Source organism: Panthera tigris, chromosome B1 (genome assembly GCF_018350195.1).
Source record: "Panthera tigris isolate Pti1 chromosome B1, P.tigris_Pti1_mat1.1, whole genome shotgun sequence".
NCBI lineage: Eukaryota > Metazoa > Chordata > Mammalia > Carnivora > Felidae > Panthera > Panthera tigris.
Window position 1 is genome coordinate 77,729,524 of NC_056663.1, and position 20,023 is coordinate 77,749,546.

Below are 20,023 nucleotides of genomic sequence, written 5' to 3' on the forward strand. Positions count from 1 at the left end.
TTTATAAAGAAATTTTCACACAAAGGGACACTTTCCTGGTCTTTCATATGCCATGTAATTTGGATTGTATCTTGGACATTTTGAATATTATGCTAGAGTTCTCAGGGTCTTGCCCAAGTCTTCTGAAGAATGTTGATGTCTTTCTTTTAGCACACAACTGACCTTGTTTGTTTCAGTTTTCAAGTTCTGCCTTATGGGAGTTGTGGTCTTAATGTCACTTCCTTTGTCAGTAACTTTGCAGTATTATATGGATCTGTCTTATGTGTGTTCCCACCTGTGGCCATTCTGAATCCTGGGTGGTGATCTACCTTGCAGCTCAGTTCTCAAAGTTGGAGGTATGTTATTATGTGTCAAAGCTATACATGTGTGTCTTGGGAGTGTTCCCATGAGCTCATGAACTACCTTTTCAGGTCACTCTCCCAACTCTTTTCTTTTTTGACCTTCCTAGAACTTTTTGGGCTCTCTGGGGCTCTTCTTTTCAGTTCAGCCAGAAAACTGGGGCTTTATTTTCCCAGTTCTGTCATGTACTCCCTGCAATTGTAAGCATTTCCTGAAGTGAGATGCAGCAAGAAAAAAAGCAACAAGTGCTTGCCCCACTCTTATGGGGTCTAATCTCTGATTTGTAAGGAAGCTTCTGCTTCCTCATTGTGCCTCCCTTAGCCATCATGGTTGCTGTTGCTTCCACTGCCACCACTAATTGCACTGGATTGCTTGAGAACTGGGAGAGGACAGAAAGGAGAAAAGGAAACAACAATAGCACAGAGATTTTTATCCCACTATCTTTTACAGTTAGAAGATCCCTTCCCCATCTTGCAAGCTGTAACTTAATGACTCTTTCTGTGAGAATGCCAACTTCTGAGTATCAGGCTACATTGAGACCAGTTCTGCAGATATCAGAGACAAAAAATGGTACGATAACTGGTGATTTAGTGGCACTTAGAATTATGCCCCCCCATCTGCCTGTTACTATTTACTTTTCAGTGTTCTCAAATAGCTCCTCATGCATTCTGTCCATGTTTTGTTAGGCATTCAGTGGCAGAATGTGCTCATTCCATCTTACCAGACACCAGAACCCCAATAAACTTTTTGCAATCATGTAAAAGTGCTGAAATACCTAAGAAAAGATCTGCAGAGTTGGTATTAGGGAAATGTGATGCTTGGACTTTATAGCCTCAATTTACTCCTGTGACTTCTATTTCCATTTGTGAGCTTTTATTTTCTATCACTGATAACTCTATACTCAGGAGGAGCTGCTCCAATCTTAACCAGAAGTGCATTTTTCCCTCAAATTTTTATAGTTCCTTTGAGGTATAATTGGAATGTTTAAATAAAATTGTATTAAAAAGCATGGTCAAGAGAACAAAAAGATGGGCCACAAACAAGGAGAAAATACATGCAAAAGATACACCTGATAAAAGATTGTTATCCAAAATATAAAAAGAATTCTTAAAACTCAACAATAAGGAACAACGTGATTAAAAAATGGGCCAAAAACCTTAAAAGATACCTTACCAAAGGTAATATAGATGTCAAACAAGCATATGAAATGATGATCCACATCATATGCCATCAGGTAAATGCAAGCTAAAACAACAATGCAATACCACCAGACCCTTATTAGAATATAATCTCAAACAAATCTAAACACTGACAATACCAAACGTTGGTGAGGATATGAAGCAAGAGGAGCTTTAATTTATTCCTGGTGGGAATGTGAAATGGTACAGCCACTTTGGAAGACATTTTGGCAGTTTCTTATAAAACTATACACATTCTAACCCTACAACCTGGCAAAGGAGTTGAAAATGTATGTACACATAAAAACCATTATGTGGATGTTTATAGAAACTTTACTTATAATTTCCCAAACTTGGAAGCAACCAAGATGCCCTTCAGTAGGTGAGTGCATAAATAAAATGTGATATATCCAGTCAATAGAGTATTATTCAGCACTAAAATGAAATGAACTACCAAGCCATGGAGGAAACTTGAATGCATATTACTAAGTGAAAGAAGACTATCTCCAAAGGCTACATGATGTATGATGCCAACTATATGACATTCTAGATAAGGCCAAACTGATATAGCAAAAAGATCAGTGGTTTCCAGGGAATGAGGGAGGGAGGATTGGAAAGGCACAGCACAGAGGATTGTTAGGACACTAAAAAGACTCCACATAATACTGAAATGATAGATGCAAGTCATCCAGACATTTATCAGACACATTGAATGTGTAATACCAAGACTGAACTCCAGTGTAAAGCATGGACTTCAGGTGATTATGATATGTCAAATGTAGGTTCATCAGTTGTAACACTCTGGTAGGGGATGTTGATAATGGGGGAGGATATGCATATGAGGAGGCAGGAGTATATGGGAAATTTCTGTACCTCCCTCTGAATTTCACTGTGAATGTAAAACTGATTAAAAAAATAGTCTTAAAAAAGGAATGAACTTTTGACATATGTTACAACATGGATGAAACTCAAAGACATTATGCTAAGCGAAATAAGCCAGACACAAAGGGGCAAATATTGTATGATTCTACTTGTATGAAGCACCCACAGTAAGGACAGAAAGTAGAACAGTCATGACAGGGGCTGGAGGGAGGAGGAGAAAGGGAAGTGTTGATTAATAGGTATTCATTTTCAGTATGGGATGATATACAAGTTCTGGAGATGGAGAGCAGTGATGGTCATACAAAAATGTTAATGCACTTAATGCCACTGAACTGTTGCACTTAAAAAATGGTTAAAATTTAATATTTTGTAATGTATACATTAGCACAATAAACAATAAAATAAAATAATTTTAATTATAAAAAGTGCATCGTTAAAGGAAGGAAGTAGGGAGAGAGTAATAACAGAACTAGATGGTAGGTTGGCAAACTATGGTGTACCTATAAGCCAAATCCAGTCCTACCAGTTCATTTATTTACTGTCTATGGCTCCTTTTGTACTGTAACAGCAGAGTTTTATAGTTGTGAAAGAGACTATCTGGACTTCAGCACCTAGAATATTTACTATCCGACCTTTACAGAAAAAATTTGACAACCATTAATCTGAACGGTATGGTACAGACCATTATGGTCATCTTGGGATTCCCTACAAAGCATCTTTCTGCTAAACTTCAAGCCTGACCTATCTTTGAATGAGAGTATATCTTTGCAGAGAGAAAGGAGGAATGGGAAGTTCTCTTCTCCTTCTAAAATCTTACTTCTGCTTATTTAACTGTTATTAATAAGTTAATTTTGTTTTTCCAGGCATTCTGCTAGAAGCTTAACATACACTGCTAAAAAAGACATTCCTGCCCTCATGAAGCTGTCAATCTAAAACAATTTTTGTAGATAGCTGAAAGCAGTCTCTAACAGCCCCTTATTGATCCTAAATCTATTTTACTGGACAACATAAATCAAATCTGGCATTTCTTATACATCATAGCATGTCTGAACAAAAACATTTTTCATGCTTTCTTAGAATCATCTTTTACCCACTTAAACATTTATCCTCTTCATTTGTGATAAAAAAATTATGCTAAAAATGCAATTCAAGTCACAGATATGTGTTTGTGATATCACTTTTGCATCATCTGCAAATCTTGTCCAGAAAATACATCTCATTTGCTAGTATATTTGCCTACAGCAGACATAGAGCATTATCCTTGACATGAATGAAAAACTCTTTTATTTTCAGAACTTGAGGGACATTTCCCTATACAAATGTTGTATTTCTGTTTACTGTTTAGGGAATAAATTTATGACAGTTCTTTTGTTTTTCTTTTTCATTTTTCTTTTTTGCAATAAGGCTTGTTTAATATAGCTCCAGAGGAAAAAAAAATTTGGAATGATGAAGCAGAAGATAACAAGGCAGTGTTCATTCAGCATACAAAGAAAGGTAACGGAGTTGAACATACTTAATAGTTCTATGAGCCAAGAAATGTCATATACAAATAATTATTTTTAAAACTTGGGGGAGGGGATATTTGTATCTTTATTTTAAAGGGAGGAAAAGTGAGGAGTTTGAAGAAGCTATAAATAACAGAGCTATTAAGTGGTAAGCAGCCTTCCAGTTTTGTCTCCCATGAAGCCATGTATAGAAATGGAGTTCTCTAAGAATTGAGGGAAATGTCCAACATATCCAACCATGATCCTGGTCTTCTTATGTGAAAAGGGAATTCTGAAATGACTCTGACTCCAAAGAATATCCCATTGCTTCATGTTCTTCTATTAGATTCATCACCTATTTGTGTGACACTAAATTAGCCAAGATTGCATTCATATGTTCAATTCATATATTTAAGTGTATTAATAATTTTTAAATTTATTTTGTCCAAGTTTTCATTTAAATTCTTGTTAGTTAACATACAGTGAGATATTGGCTTCAGGAGTAGAATTTAGTGATTAATCACTTGCTTATACACCCAGTGCTCATCACAAGTGCCCTCCTTAGTACCCATTATCCATCTAACCCATCCCCCGACCCACCTCCCCTCCAGCAATCCTCAGTTTGTTCTCTATAGTTAAGAGTTTGTTTTATGGTTTCTCTCTCTTTTTTCCCCACGTATGTTGATCTGTTTTGTTTCTTAAATTTCACATTTGAGTAAAATCATATGGTATTTGTATTTCAGTGACTTATTTCACTTAGCATAATACACTCTAGCTCCACCCACCTCATTGCAAATGGCAAAATTTCATTGTTTTGCTTTTATGGCTGAATGTATATCCATTGTATATCTTACCACCTTTTCTTTATCTATTCATCAGTTGATCTACATTTGGGCTCTTTCCATAGTTTGGTTATTGTTGATAATGCTGCTATAAACATCAGGGTGCATGTATCCCTTCAAATCAGTATTTTTGTGTCCTTTGGGTAAATGCCTGTAGTGCAATTGCTAGACTGTGGGGTAGTTCTATTTTTAATTTTTTGAGGAACCTCCATACTGTTTTCCAGAGAGGTTGCAAAAGTTGGCATTCCCACCAACAGTATGGGACTGTTCCCCCTTCTCCACATCCTCACCAACATCTATTGTTTCCTGTGTTGTTAATTTTAGCCATTCTGATGGGTATGAGGTAATATCTCATTGTACTTGTGGTTTGTATTTCCCTGATGATGAGTGATGTTGAGCATCTTTTCATGCGTCAAAAGACACATGAACTTACGACAGTTCTTAAAAAGAAGTAGAAATGAATTAAAATTACACACAATTTAAAGTCACTTATTTCAAAATTAGGAGGCAAGTTTATCAAAGCTGTTGAGCAGAAAATTATTGACTTACTTTCAACCAATTGATTTATCTAATCCCAGGAATTCTAGTAGAATATCTATGTTTTCTGGATTTTTCTTGGAGTCCACTTATCTGTCATTTGCTTTTCAACAATAAAATGATAGTTGTTTGTTTGTTTTTTCCTGTAGAAAATATCAATAATACGTCAGGAACAAGTTAATACACATTTAAATTTCAGAAGTGTTATAAAATTATATAAAAAGAAAATTGTTATGGATTTTGTTGTTGTTAAATGTAAGAAATAGTATGCAACAGGGACGTCTAGAAACCATTTTGTTGAAATGTTGAATTCTAATGTAGCAAGACTATGATTTATTTAATGGTTCAAGGGTTACAAAAATGCCAGCTAGAATCTGGATTGGTAACAACTCAGTGTCAAGTAAAATTCTGACAAAAAAAAAGCTGTAGGAAACAGCTGAAAGGCAGTCTAAATATATTTCATGTTGTCTGTAGTGGCCAGCTGAGGTATCTAGTTCTAGATGGAGACATTTTTCAAAACTATAAATAATTTTTTGGTAACTGTGAAGTTTGATATTGTAGTGTATTGCTCCAAGAGGAAGCAAAAATTTGGTCAATAATATAAAAAAAATTGGTGTGAAGTTTCTTCAATATGTTTATCCTGTGACTTCTTCAAGAATCCTCAGCACCATTACATGCTCAACTTGAACGCCATGTGTCCAGAGGCAGAGCTAAACATTGCCAGTGTGTCACAGTTTCCTCATGAGCTCATTTGCACTGTTTTACAGATGCCTATATTTCTCTTTTCATAATCTTCAACCACTTATTTAGTAGGTTTTACTATTATTGATGATCCAACAGAATTAATCAGAAATGTAGCTTCACACTTTAAATTCATTTATTTATTTTTAGAATGAATGTTTATTTTATAACAACTTTCCTGTTAATGCCAATTCCAGGAATATATGGGATTATGAAAGTTTTGAACCACATCTAACAGTTTTCTTAGAAAAATTAATATGAAGGAATGGACATAATAAAGATGTGAAAACAAAGAAGAGTTCATAATAGGGCTGACAACACTCAATTGTATTACCTTAAACATATGTTTTCTAGACATAACAATGCAATTCATCAGGCTTCCTTGTTCTGGTGTCCAGGAGGCTCACAGGCAAACTTGGAGTTTAGTTGTACAATTGAGTTAACCCTGCCATTTAGGCTACCTGTGTTTTTCTCTTTTCCTTATGACTTATTTGCTGATTCTTTTGTCCCCCAAATTAGTATGCTTCTTGTTGTGTCTCTTCTATAAGTTGCCTTAAGCCATTTTGTAAAGAATAAGGTTTAAATAAATTCGATGCTGAAAAAATATACAATGCAGTATCATCAAAAAATCGTGATTTGGAGGCCTTGAGCTCAATCATTTAGGTTGTTGCTTTGAGAAATATTCCTAGCTACTCTTATGAGTTTTATCAAGACCAAAGTTCTCTCTCTCTCTCTCTCTCTTCAGACAAATAAAAACGAACTGAGTTGTACAAAATACAGCTGTGAAGGATGATCTCAGAACAATCATACGTTTTTCTCTGAGAATAACGCAAATACTAGGCAAACAGAAAATACCAAAGCAAAATCCTATAACCCTGTTGGTAATTTATCTGGTTTAATTACCTATTCATACACAAGTGACCAGAAATTGGGAAATGGCATGTGAATAGTAGTAAAACAAAGGAAACTCATTTCCTTCCAACATTTTGTGTGTGTGTGTGTGTGTGTGTGTGAGAGAGAGAGAGAGAGAGAAAAGAGAGAGAGAGAGAGAATGAGCAGGGCAGGGGCAGAGAGGGGACAGAGGATCCGAAGTAGGGTCTGCACTGACAGCAGCAAGCCTGATGCGGGGCTCAAACTCATGAACCGTGACATCATGACCTGAGCCAAAGTCCGATGCTCAATTGATTGAGCCACCCTGGTGCCCCTCATTCCAACATTTGTAATTACTCCTGCCTCTTTTGTCTATGAGACACAAATGATGACAATGTCATAACATGAAATCAATTAAAATAGCAGGAGAGCAAGATAGTTGTATGGACTTGATAGTCAAAATGATAAGGGCTTAAAACTTGGTTTATCTCTTACTTGTGTTATGACCCTGGGAATTTTTCAGCCCTTGAATATAAGTTTTATATATTTATATGAAGACAGTAATATTACCTGTCTTCATAAAACTGTTAGGAGGATGAAAAGAGGTGGTAGATGGATACATACATAGATAAATAGATAAGTAGTTACCTCACTACCATAATTGTAAGTAGTCAATAACATTAGCAGAAATAATTGTTGTTTATCAATATCAAAATACATAGCCCATTTTTTGCTTATTCTAATGGAATACAAAGATGTCATTTTGGGCTACAAATAGAAGAGAAAATAAAACACATGATTAATGGCTGAGACCGTCTGAGGGACCATACAGGTCACAGGCTGAGAGTATTTACTGTTCGTGTTGCGCTCACCTGGGACTATCAGAGCAACTGGTTAAAACACTGCCCCCAAGCTTAGTAGACAACAAGGCTACAAGGAAAGGGTAGCTCACCTCTCCTGAACTCAGATCTCCGAGAAAACTCTGATGCCTTTAAAATCAGTCTCTGGCAATAGTGTCTCCAAAAAATAATTCAAGTAATTTGCTAAGAGTTTTTAAGAGAATTTTTTTTTTATTGTGACCTACTCAGGATTTTCCAGTAACTAATGGAGAGGCCTAATACCCTCCCACAAAATTCTCCCACATTACCCTCAGAGTCCTTTCCTTTCTCTGCACGTTCCCTCCCTTCCCCTGATCCTGATGAATGTAAGGTTAGAAACTAGAGTTACCCTCTCTCATTTCTAAAAGCAAATAAAATCATCTTCCTCGCTGGAGTTTCCTGGCCAAAATCCTTTCAGAAATAAGTGCTCCAGTTTGAGCTCATAGGTGAGTCATTTCTGAACATTCACAAGTTGATGCATTTTACCTTCACAGTCATTACCTTACCTTATCATCCATCTTGCTTAAAACATCTGCAGAGAACTCAAGGGTGACAGGTGCAATACAAAACTCAATATTATTCTTTCTAGAAATATCACTAATTATAATTTCACAGAAAATGAATATCCAGCAACTGTGAGTTAAAAAGAAAGACAAGATAGGAAATATGTATTGAGTACTAAAAACCCTCTGAAACCTTTTTGAAAAGAATAGAATAAAAGCTTTACGTTCTTTGACACAATGCAATATGACAAACCATGTCCACCCCCCAATTAAATAAAAACTTCCCATGACAAAGCCACTGATTATTTACTAAAGTGGCTGAACAGGCTCATCTATTTACAGGAAGCTATGATTCTGAGGTATGTTTTCCCAACAGTAAAAAGGAGAGAAGAATCTATTTTGGTACTATTAGTTAGCTCACAGCTGGGTTTAATAATGAGGGCTGTTTGGGATATCTGATGTGGTATGTAAGACAAACCCAGGGGGGCTGATTTAACTGTGGTCCGAGGCCAGAGGCAACAGAGAGAATGACCTGTGGGAAATCTCTGTTTCATTCGAGTTCCAGAGTCTAGGGAAAAGGTTATGTCATAGAACCTACAGTAATCTGAAGAAAACTTTTAGTCACAAATCAACACTTGCTATTTCTTCCTCATGTTTTCTTATTAACATAGTTGGAATTTGCCAGAAAGGGACAAACTATCTTGGGAAAGGAAGAAAGTCAGAAAGATCCAACGGAAAAAGTGGGGCAGGAGAACAAGTAGGTAAGAGGAAAGGGTAGACAAAAAAACCCATATCGGTTTTCCTTTTAGACATTTTGTTTACTTAGCCAACATGCAGTAGTCCCTTAAATAATATGAACAAATGAAGGAGTGCTCATCCTGGGTTCTCTGAGTTTGATCTGCAGAGTACTGTCCTCAAAAATGCAGTTTTATATTGTAGAACACACAGTAACTTGAATTATAATAGTAATTCTAGAATAGAGATTCTAAGACACCTTATTCTATTGACAGATAAGAATCCTTAATAGTTAGCCATATTAGTTATTTATATTAAAATATTTACTCCCATTTCCTTGAAAAGTTGATCTTTGTAGCTAGAATATGCCCCACAACTCCACCAATCTCTTGCTCTATTAAAAAAAAATCTATTGACTAGGTTAGCAAGGTAAACTTCTGTTCTGGCCTTAGTGAATTGTCAGACATTACCATAATTCTTATTAGATTATACTCTGCTGTTCCAGTTCTCAATTCCCTTATCTAGCTGAAAAACAAAATGTTGTACCATTTAAAAAATTTTTTTCTCACACTTAGTTTTTCCTATTTTCTTGTCAAGAAGCTTGTGCTTCTATCCCTGCATCTGGTTCTATGAGGCTGCTCGGCTTTATATCTTTTTGGTATAAACAATGATTAAACATCCCTTCCCCCTCCTAGTTTTAGGCAGACATAATCTAATCTGTGTTATGTGACAAGACCAATTAGTCTCGCCCACTCTGCAGCCTTCTGTCCCTCCCCTCTCAGCTGCTACCCTCTTGGCACTCCATCTCTTTTAGGAAGTAGCGATAGGAGCCAAATTTCCAAACTGAATTCATTAGATGAATATGCAGGTCCAGATTGCTTAAATGTGCTCACATCCTCAAGTAGAACTCAGACTCAAGACTTCTGACTCTTTTCTCTCATTGCATTTTATGTTTGTCAGAAGATTTCTGCCTACAAAAACTTCCTCGCTGCTAGAGAGAAAGGAAAGCTGTATTGACTAGGTGTGCAAATGGAAGGCCCAGGACTGGACTGAGCAAGATAAGTGCAGAGAATGCCATCCTTTCCTTGGATGTGTTATTTTATACAGGCTTTTACAAGTAGCACTCTACCCACTTCTGACAAGTGTAGGTAGCTTGCAGAGTCCAGGTGATGGATGGGCAAGGCACGCCATTCATAATTCATGCTCAGAGCACTGGCACTCAACTAGTGGGTCAATCGGAATCAGAAGGGGACCCTGAGGACAAGACATGGAAACACGGAACAGCTGGTGGTGCACAATTCTGATAAGTCTATTATCCCATAGCCAGACCGTAGCCACCACAGCTGGGGACAGCAGGTGCCAAGAAAACCTGACCAGTTGGATCTTGAGGGACTAAAGAGAGAAAACACTTAAGCTTGCTTCATTTTGTTTGCTATCAGAAGTGTTTTGTTTAGATTCTTAAAGTCTGTAACATTATTTTCAATACTGTAACTGCTAAAAGAGGGATGAACATTCTATGATAAGCTATTCAGTAGCTTACAGCTTAAATTTCAAAACTGGTAACTATAGATATAATGCCATGTTACCTGATAGAGAAATCATAAGTAAGTCTCTGGGGCAATTGCTAAAATAGATACTGAACGTTCAAAAAAAATTCACAATATCCACCAAGAAAACCCAAGTCCCATTGTAAATATGCCTACTAGTCAGTATTCATTAGAGAATAAGATTGGCGACCTCCTGTTGTTTTAAAAGCACAGGCAGATTCTCTTGGACTAATTGAAAGTTTCCTTTTAAATGTGTAAATGTGAGAGACAGAAAGAGGTAGAGGAAGGAACAGAAAAATAAAACAAGTATCAAAGCCTTAACAACAAATTTTTCTTTCTAGGAATTTGAGATGACAGTGTGCTGCCATTTGTGTGTGTGTCAGTTTGCCCCTCACTGCAAGTTCCTGCAGGTCATAGTTATCTGCCAAGTCATCACCCTCAGGAAGCCCGTAGGTACTTCATGTGGGCTCTCAGTCCGTGTCCTTTTGACCACGAAAGCCTGGGCTGTGACATTATTGATTCTGTGTTCGTGTCTGCCTGGCACAGAGCCTTGGGATCACTGGTATCATCAGTTAGGTGGAAATTCCCATTAATATAAGCAGGAAACTAAAGAGACTAATAGAGGATCTCTTGGTCAATTTTGATGTGGCCCAAAAATACCCACGTGGCTCCTTGGACACTGGCACCATTCTCATGAAAACATTTCAGAAATCTACCTCTTATTCTGGGACGCCTTGGCAATGGAAACAAGAATCAGAACTATTTTCTTGGTTTTCTTTTTCAAGTGGATTTTAATGTCCTGTCGCTCAAAGTTTAATTTAGTAAATTCTCAATATTACCTGTGCAGCATTTTGTATGCAATATCAGCACAGTGCAATCAAGGATAGCAGTCTGTGGAGGGAGAAGTTCTCCTGAAAGGCCTTCGACATTAATTCGCCATTTTTCAGTATTCTCCACACTGTGATTTGTACAGAATTATAGGAGCTGCTGAAGCCAGCTGGCTCCTTTGTCTTCCCTTGACTTCTGGCCAGCCTCTATTCATATTGCTGCGACCAGAAGATAAAAAAAAAAAAAAAAAAAGGAAAGAGAAGAAAAGGAACTCATAAGTTTAAGAAGTATATAAGGTTGGGCGCCTGGGTGGCTCAGTTGGTTAGCACCTGACTTCAGCTCAGGTCATGATCTCACGGCTTGTGAGTTTAAGCCCCACGTCGGGCTCTGTGCTGACAGTGGAGAGCCTGGAGCCTGCTTCAGATTCTGTGTCCCCCCTCTCTCTCTCTGCCCCTTCCCTGCTCACTCTCTGTCTCTCAAAAATAAATAAAGGCATTAAGAATATTTTTTTTAAAAAAGTGTATAAAGTTGTAGCAGAAAAAATATATGCGAGGTACTACCAATCAACTAGTGCCTAGTAAGCTTTTAATGCAGGTTAATATGCAAAGCACAGAAAGGAAAACAAAAGTATATACAATCAAGTCTTGACCTCGCTAGAAGTTTCTATAGTTGGTGAGTTGGAGAAATAATCCAAAATTTTCATGCATTTGTGCTTCAGTAGAAGGGGTGACACATATTTGGAGGCTTTCAGAGTCACACTGCTCACTTGAGGGTATAAAAATGGAGTCTTTCTGGAAAGCAATCATTAACTTTTATCAAGGGTCTTAAAAATGTTCATACTTTTTGACTAACAATTCCAATTCCAAGAAACAAACAAAAATAAATAATGTATGATATATAGAAAAAATTATATACAAGGAGAGTCATCATAACACTACTCAAAATAGTAAAAAAAAAAAAAGCAAGAAATTAAATGTTGAATAAGTAATAGGACGAGAGTTAGACTAATGTTATCCTAGTATTATTTCTGCCTTTGTGTCAAGCCTAGATTTTGCATTAGAAATATATAAAAATATGGTCTTAGATCATTAGACAATCTTTTATAACATGATTTTAAGTGTTATATCATGTTATAAACACTTATAAATATGAAAGTTTCATATTTAGGATCTGGCCTAGGGTGAGGCAAAAGAATTTTGCCTCGGTAGCAATATTTGAAGAGGTGCTCACTCCTGGAGGCTTGTACGATCAGTGTTGGCACTTAGCCATGACAGTGACTGTGAGTGGTTCCCTACATCATGTGCTCTGAGCACCTGTCTTGCCTCAACTTTGTCTCAGTCCTGAACCTGGTATCGTAAAGATGCACCATAATATACATAATCAGTGCTCTCCTGCTGGACATTAGGTTCTTTTTAATGTTTTGCTGTTATAAATAACACTCTGTTAGGTGTGTACACACATTATAGACATTTGATTTTATCATTGGAATAAATGTAGAGTGGTGGGATTTCTTCTTCAAATACTTAAGGCTTTGATCCATATTGACATATTTCCTTCAGGCAATTGATATGTCTCTATGCTTATTCTTTCAGCACTATTTGAGCATTTTTATGCATATTTTTCCACTCATTTTAATCTTTGCAATATGATAGGAAAAGACCTGGTTGTTTCTATTTTCACAGAATATTAAATATTTTAACACATAAAATATTAAATATTTTAATAGTATTTTTCATTGTATTTTTGTGTGTGTGTCACCTGCTTATGTCTCTTAGCAATTTTTCCATCAGGGTCTTTGTTTTTTCTTAAAGATTTGTAGGTTTCTCTTAAATTAAGACTAAATAATCTGAATCTCAGACATGTTACATTTTTTGTCATCTCTATTTGCCATATTTTGCTGTGCTAAATGAAAAATAGCAAAAAATAACAACTGTTAACACTTTCGGTGTGCTTTCTTTGTCTCAGGTTCTATATTAACACTTTATAATCATTAACTCATTTAATCCAGATAGAGGTATGTACATTTATTATCTGCATTTTACAGTGGACAAAATCAAGGTACAGAAAAGTTAAGGGGTAACATAACATGCCCCTAGTCATTCAGCTATTTTGGGATGGGTGAGTTTTCTTACTGAGGAAGGCAGGTTCTTGCATCTAAACTCTTAAATGCTGCCCTACACTACTGCCTAGACAGAATGGACAGTGATAAAATCACAAATCAAATCTGTTGACCATTTTTCACTATCTCTAATGTTATACTATTTTATTTTAGGTTTTTCTCTACATATGCCAGTAGGTTAAAGATGAATTATATAGTACATTTGAGATATCAGGTATTGGATATATTTGATAAATTAATGTTTCAGAATTCAATGCCACTGCCATATTGTATACCAAAATTTATTCCAGAAGGATTAAAGTGCCAAAAATTAGATAATTCGTGTTTCTTAGAAAATCATATATCATTTAGTTAAATATAGTATTTTATTATGATGTTTTTTGACCTCTTTGTTTGTATTATATACTTTTCCTAATTTCTATTTTTCTGCATTTTTAAATTTTTCATCCAGGCTGTCTGGCTATTATTTTTTTCCCGTAAAAAATAATTTCAAATAATTAACTCTTAGATTTGTACATTACTGGCTGAACTATCTGACTTGCTTGGAAAAATTATTAAGCGTTGCTAAGTAAATCCTGGATCCTATCTACTCTATAGCCTGTTACACAGATATGTACAGGTTAAGATGCAGAGCAATTGTAAGTCAGCATCTGCAGTTCAGAGCATCTGTGTGTGTTCAGAGACAATTCTCCATAGGTCTCCCTCATTTCTGCACATGTTGTGAGCAGAGGCACGGCGGCCTGTGTCCTAGGATAACTTTCCAAAGATGTTGTAGAGCAAACAGCTTTGGAAGATAAAGATAATGTCTCCCTCTGGAGCAGAAGACAGATCTGTTTCCTGCCGAGCATAATAAAGATAATATGATAATATCTTGCTTTGCCACAGAGGTCAAGGAGGTTTGCATGCAGTCCGTTACAAAAGATTTGGGTTCCAGCTCAAGGCTCTTCAGCTATGATTGCAAACCCACTGTGTGCCCAGCAACCACTGGGCCCCACCCCACATCACTTCCTCTAGAACTTGGGTGAAAGAGGAATTAATATAAACATGATACTCATAAGGTTTTTGTCTCTGACCCATGGGTTTTGTATCTTCTGCCAGCTTCATGAAATTGTGGTGGGATAATTTGTTAATTTGAGAGAAGGATAAATAAAATCTCATGCTCCTCCTAGTTCTAGACGCTGATTTTTAAAATACTTATATTGATGTGATCATTTTGTTCCTTAATACATGCGGCACATTTGTCCTATTTTTTAGTCTGTGGATCGCTTATTATGTCTCAGCTCTGGGTGTTTGTAGGATTATAACCTTTTCTTTTAGTTACTCCCATGGGCTCCCAAGGTGAAGCTTCTGTCTCCCTCATAGCCTTTATTTGCCAGCAGACCATCTCAGTTGTCCTCAGGATTAGACGAAAACTTCATCCTCGGCTTTAGCTATATTGAAATATGAAAATTTATTTCTTTGAGTTGGCCTACAGAATTTCTAAAATTAACTTTTAGGTGTCTATGGATCCAATATTTTAAATCATGCCACATCAAACATAATTCCATATTTTATTAACATCTATAAGACAGTTTTTGAATGATAGGATAGAAGGAATTTCTTTTATTTATAGATTTATTTTTTCTTATACTTATTCACTTCTGCATATATCTCTTTATTAATCCCTTCTATTTCTCCTTTCTTTTGAACGATTTTGTTATTTCTTTAAATTGCATATCTTCATTTCTCCTTGTTTTTTTAAAATTTTTTTTAAATGTTTATTTATTTTTGAGACAGAGAGAGACAGAGCATGAACGGGGGAGGGTCAGAGAGAGAGGGAGACACAGAATCTGAAGCAGGCTCCAGGCTCTGAGCTGTCAGCACACAGCCCGATGAGGGCTCGAACTCACAGACAGTGAGATCATGACCTGAGCCAAAGTCAGAAGCTCAACCGACTGAGCCACCCAGGTGCCCCTCTCCTTGTTTTAATCAAAGTTTTTCATGATGTAAATTTGCTTTTAATTTCATCTTTGGCTGGGGTCCATGGGTTTTAATATGCAGTGTTGTCATTATACTCCCTATATATTTGATAAATTCAGTTTTAGTATATTTTATTTAGAAGAGTATTTAATTTCCAAGTGTTTTGTCAATATCAAGAACAAAATGGTATTCACTGGCTTCCTGTGATGCAGGATGGAAACATTGCCATACTTTACCTTCTCACCCAAATCCTGGTTTATTTTCATATAATTTAATTTATAGTTCCAGTTTTAAAAATTCTCACAATATCACATATTTTATTTTTCAAAAATAAAATTGCCACTCTTGCAACCGTATTTATAACATTCAAACATTTAAAAATGGATTCGATGCCCATCTTCAGGCAATTATATTATGGCTTTCCTATTCTATAAATATTTTATTTTAGTGTTTTGGAGTCAAACAATACTGAGTTTAAAGCTTGGCTCAATGGCCGTTTGCTTTCTGTTTCTTTGTGTAACTAATAGGCAATCTCCAAAAGAGAAACATGGTCTTGGCACTGTCTTTGGGTAATGGTTAATGGGACCAGTGTCGCCTGGGAGAGGATGCTCATGGCTCACCCACTGCCTTTTCAAGAACAGACAGGCAGCTTGAAGGAAGCCTCTGCTGTGTGTAAATGCCCATGACCCTCTGTATACCCTCTTAGTTTCTCTCAAGTGTCCTCAATCCACAACTGCCCAAGGAAAGCCTCTTCTGCCCTGTAGTTCACCGTCACTTTCAATCCACCCAAATAGATGGTGTTTATGCAGTCCCTGAGCTCTTCTACCTGGATTTCAAAAGCCCACCCCTATTGCATAGAGAAGTGAATATGTCTCTGAGGGTCTCTTCTCCGTATGGTTTTATTGCCATTATTTCTCTCAGGAAAATCTTTGAAAATTCCATAAAGAAGACGATATCTTCCTCAAGTCTTGTTCTGTCACAGATTCCTCACACTCCCCATTTTGACGTACTCTTGGTCATTTTTATTGTCATAAGAAGAGCAGTCATATGTTTGTGTACACACGGCATTCTACCCAGACCTCTAGGTCGCTTTTATTTTTCCTTGTCTTGTGCTCTGTTGTAATTAAGAGTAAACTCCTTATAATGAAAAAGGACATGATACATATTGTCTAGGTAACAGTATTAGTCATTCTTAGGAACTGAGCACAGTACAAAGTACTTTGTACGTATTATCTGAGGGGATTCAAGACCATCTGTGGGTATATGCATCTGCCATTCGCATTTAACAGATAGAGCAACTGAAGACTTCAGCAATTGTAATTTGCCGAGAGCCACATAAATAATAACTGGCAGATCCAGACAAGTGAAGCAATAAATGGTAAGGAAGATACGATTGGAAGAGACAGCACCATAGAGATTTAGGGGAGAAAGAGATCGCTGTGCAGTAGAGTGATGTAGGAAAGAAATTGGACCTAAATCACACCAGCAAGGGTTATGTTTGAAATCAAGAAATAAGTAGTGTTCACACCTATTAACTTGACATCAGGGATAAGAAGTCAGCTAATAGCTAACTTCTCAGTAAAGAATGAACAAAAAACAGATGTCACTCTGGGCTAAGGTAAGTGAATCATGTTCTCTAATCGTGGGACATCTTGGAAGATACTGGAGCTGGAAATGATGCAGTTTAAGTCATGGTTAGCAAAGACTAAATGTACAGGGTAAATTAGGCAGTAAAGACAAAAGTAGGGAAAACACTGATGAGGGTCTGAACCAAAAGAGGGGTGAAAACAGACACGGATACATTCTCAGGAGTCCTCGTGGAGTGATAGATTATAGGGCACTGCAGAAAGAAAATATCACAGATGGATTCCATAGAATACAATACAATGATTGAAAAATGAAATAATCCAGGAGCGCCTGGATGGCTCAGAAGGTTCAGCTTCCAACTTCGGTTCAGGTCATAATCTCATGGTTTGTGGGTTAGAGCCCCTGTGTCAGGCTTGGGCTCTGTGCTGACAGCTTGGAGCCTGGAGCCTGCTTCAGATCTATGGCTCCTTCTCTCTGTCTGCCCTTCCTCCACTCATGCTGTGTCTCTGTCTCTCAAAAAAATAAATAAATGTAAACAAAAAACTAAAAATGAAATAATCCAGGGGCACCTGGGTGGCTCAGTCCGTTAAGTGTCCATCTTTGGCTCAGGTCATGATCTTGCAGTCCATGAGTTCGAGCCCCACATCAGGCTCTGTGTTGACAGCTCAGAGCCTGCTTCAGATTCTGTCTCTCTCTCTCTCTCTCTCTCTCTCTCTGGCCCTTCCCTTTAAGCTCTCTCTCTCTCTCTCAAAAATAAATAAACATTAAAAAATATGAAATAATCCAGTCTAATGCCTTCACTTTACAATCAAAGAAGCTGCAGTCAAGAGGAGAAATGCCCCGGATTTCTCAGCTGTTAGTAGTAAGGCTTCCTCACCACCCGCCAATTGTTCCTTTCACTGCCATACACTCCATATTTATGTGAGAGTCATAGAGGCCTTTATGCCCAATCAGTGACCCGAGTTCTGCTTTTTCCAAGGCCCTGAATGTGGCAAAAAGAACAGTATAAAATTGAAATAATTCTCCATTTGCCGCATCTTTCGCGGGCAACTTCAGCCTTCACAGACATCTCTTACTATACCCCAGGTCCTACTATGGTTCTTTCTATAATGCCTCAAATTTTCTGCTTACTCCTAAGTGTTAGACCATCCATACTTGACTTTATTTCATCTGAATATTGCCAGAGCAACCTTTAACAAAATATATAGTAATGTTTCTGGAAAAAAAATGGATTAAGAGTATATTTATTTAGATACAAGATTAAGAAAATGGAAGTCAGGAAAATGTTGAGCCATGTGGCTAACAGTTAACAGTAGGCAAGCTGTCTTCTTAGGGTTGTTGTGCTCACAAACAGGAGTTAAATCGCAAATAGCTGTATTATTTAGTATGATTTCCTAGATACAAAAAAGATCAGAGCTGTGACCTCTGGGACCCCTACCCTGGAGAAGATCAGATAAAGTGATATGATACTTGGTGCCCTAGAGTTTTCTTGGTGCATACTGGGAGGAGGTGAAAGATTCTCTGCCACCCACTCCGCACACATACTCACTAAAATCGACAAATATTTATGGAACATCTGTGATCTGCAAAACATTTGATGAAATGCTGCAGAGGATACTAAGGTACCCAAGACAGAATGTCTGTCCTAAGGGGATTTGGGATCTAGTTTTAGCCATTCACCAGAAAGGCCATGAAGAAGAAAAATGTGCTTCCAGAACTGGAAAGGAGTAATGGGCAAAGAATAAAGCAAAATATGGAAGATAGTGTGTCCTCATGTGACTAAGCAACTTTGAAATTACTGCTTTTACTTAAAACCATACTCATTTCCATAAGACCCTTAAAAGTGAATAAGGAGAAAAGTATTTTCCAGTCAGATACTTAATGTCTTCCCAGTGTTAAAATGAAACCATTTCTATGATATTTCATTAGCCTGCTTCATAAGAATGAAAGACTAGGGAGACTTCTCTGCTCTATTAAATAAGACTCTGGAAGAGCTAAGGCAGTCGTGAGAAATGACAAAATCTTGCAGAGTTGCATATAAACTAGGCAGTCATATTAATAGATGTTTTTACAATTGGATTTCTCTTCACAATCATATTTTACTTAATTTTTCATGGCTAATTCTCTTTCTCTTTCTTTCTCTCTTACACACACACACACACACACACACACACACACACCCAGACACAAATGGTTTGTGGTCTATTAGCTTAGTCATGCAAAGAGAAACAAGAATGGGTGGTCTTGTTGGAGGAGCGAAGTGCTGACACCCTCAAATACAAAGAAGCAAGACACAAAAGTGGTGACAATGTGGGGGGCAGGGTGCAGAGATCCTTAGAGAGTTTTTGCAAGGCTTCAGAAAGCTATCTCTATATTCACAATGATGTTTCTGTCTTGTCAGCATTTTTTCTTTATTTGTGTTGGGCTTTATGACATATCTAAGAATAATAAATAATTTATAAGATGCAATAATGGCCTGGTACATTTCTGGCAGATTTAAAAAAAATTCTTCTCCAATAACTCATTTGATAAACTCTTGAATTCTTTTCTCTAGAACATTTTACACAACAATGCTTTGTTTTAAGGGTTGTCTATCAATGAGTTGCAAAGCATTCATTATGCATTCAAGCCTGTTTTTTTGTCTATCCCTTTCTTGCCTCCTTTTATTTTTCCCACTTAAGTGGCATTTTTCTGGGAGTAATCTGATTCTTTGGGACGTAAAATGAAATCATGCTAGAAAAAAATTAACTCTTTAGACTCACAAGGACAACTGCAGTCTTTTATAGCAATGATCACACTTCAAAATATGATTTGATTCAATACATGTTCTTTATCATTTGCTTACTCATCCCTACCCAGACACATGCACACATACAGGTAGTGGTTAGACCGCTATGCTATGAAAAAGGAAAAACAACAGCATTTCCCATACATATGCCTAAGAACAATGACTTCTTATTTTATCAGACACTTCCTGAATATATATATACTTAA

General features: G+C 36.9%; 1 protein-coding gene across 18 annotated transcripts in view; it reads left to right on the forward strand.

The window, feature by feature from the left end:
- Window positions 1-20,023, forward strand: part of IQCM (IQ motif containing M) — a 644,218-nt gene that overhangs the window by 506,510 nt on the left and 117,685 nt on the right. For 14 of the 18 annotated variants that reach the window (XR_006216738.1, XR_006216737.1, XR_006216739.1 and 11 more), the window contains one exon: window positions 3,804-3,893. The exons of 3 other annotated variants lie outside the window; for them this stretch is intronic. Coding sequence is in view for 12 of the 15 variants with exons in the window: in XM_042983796.1 (XP_042839730.1) it covers window positions 3,804-3,893 (90 nt within the window). In the remaining 3 variants the exon portion in view is untranslated. Of the gene's footprint in view, window positions 1-3,803; window positions 3,894-9,949; window positions 10,026-20,023 lie in introns of those variants that run through there. One more of the 18 variants, XM_042983798.1, reaches the window with a different exon arrangement.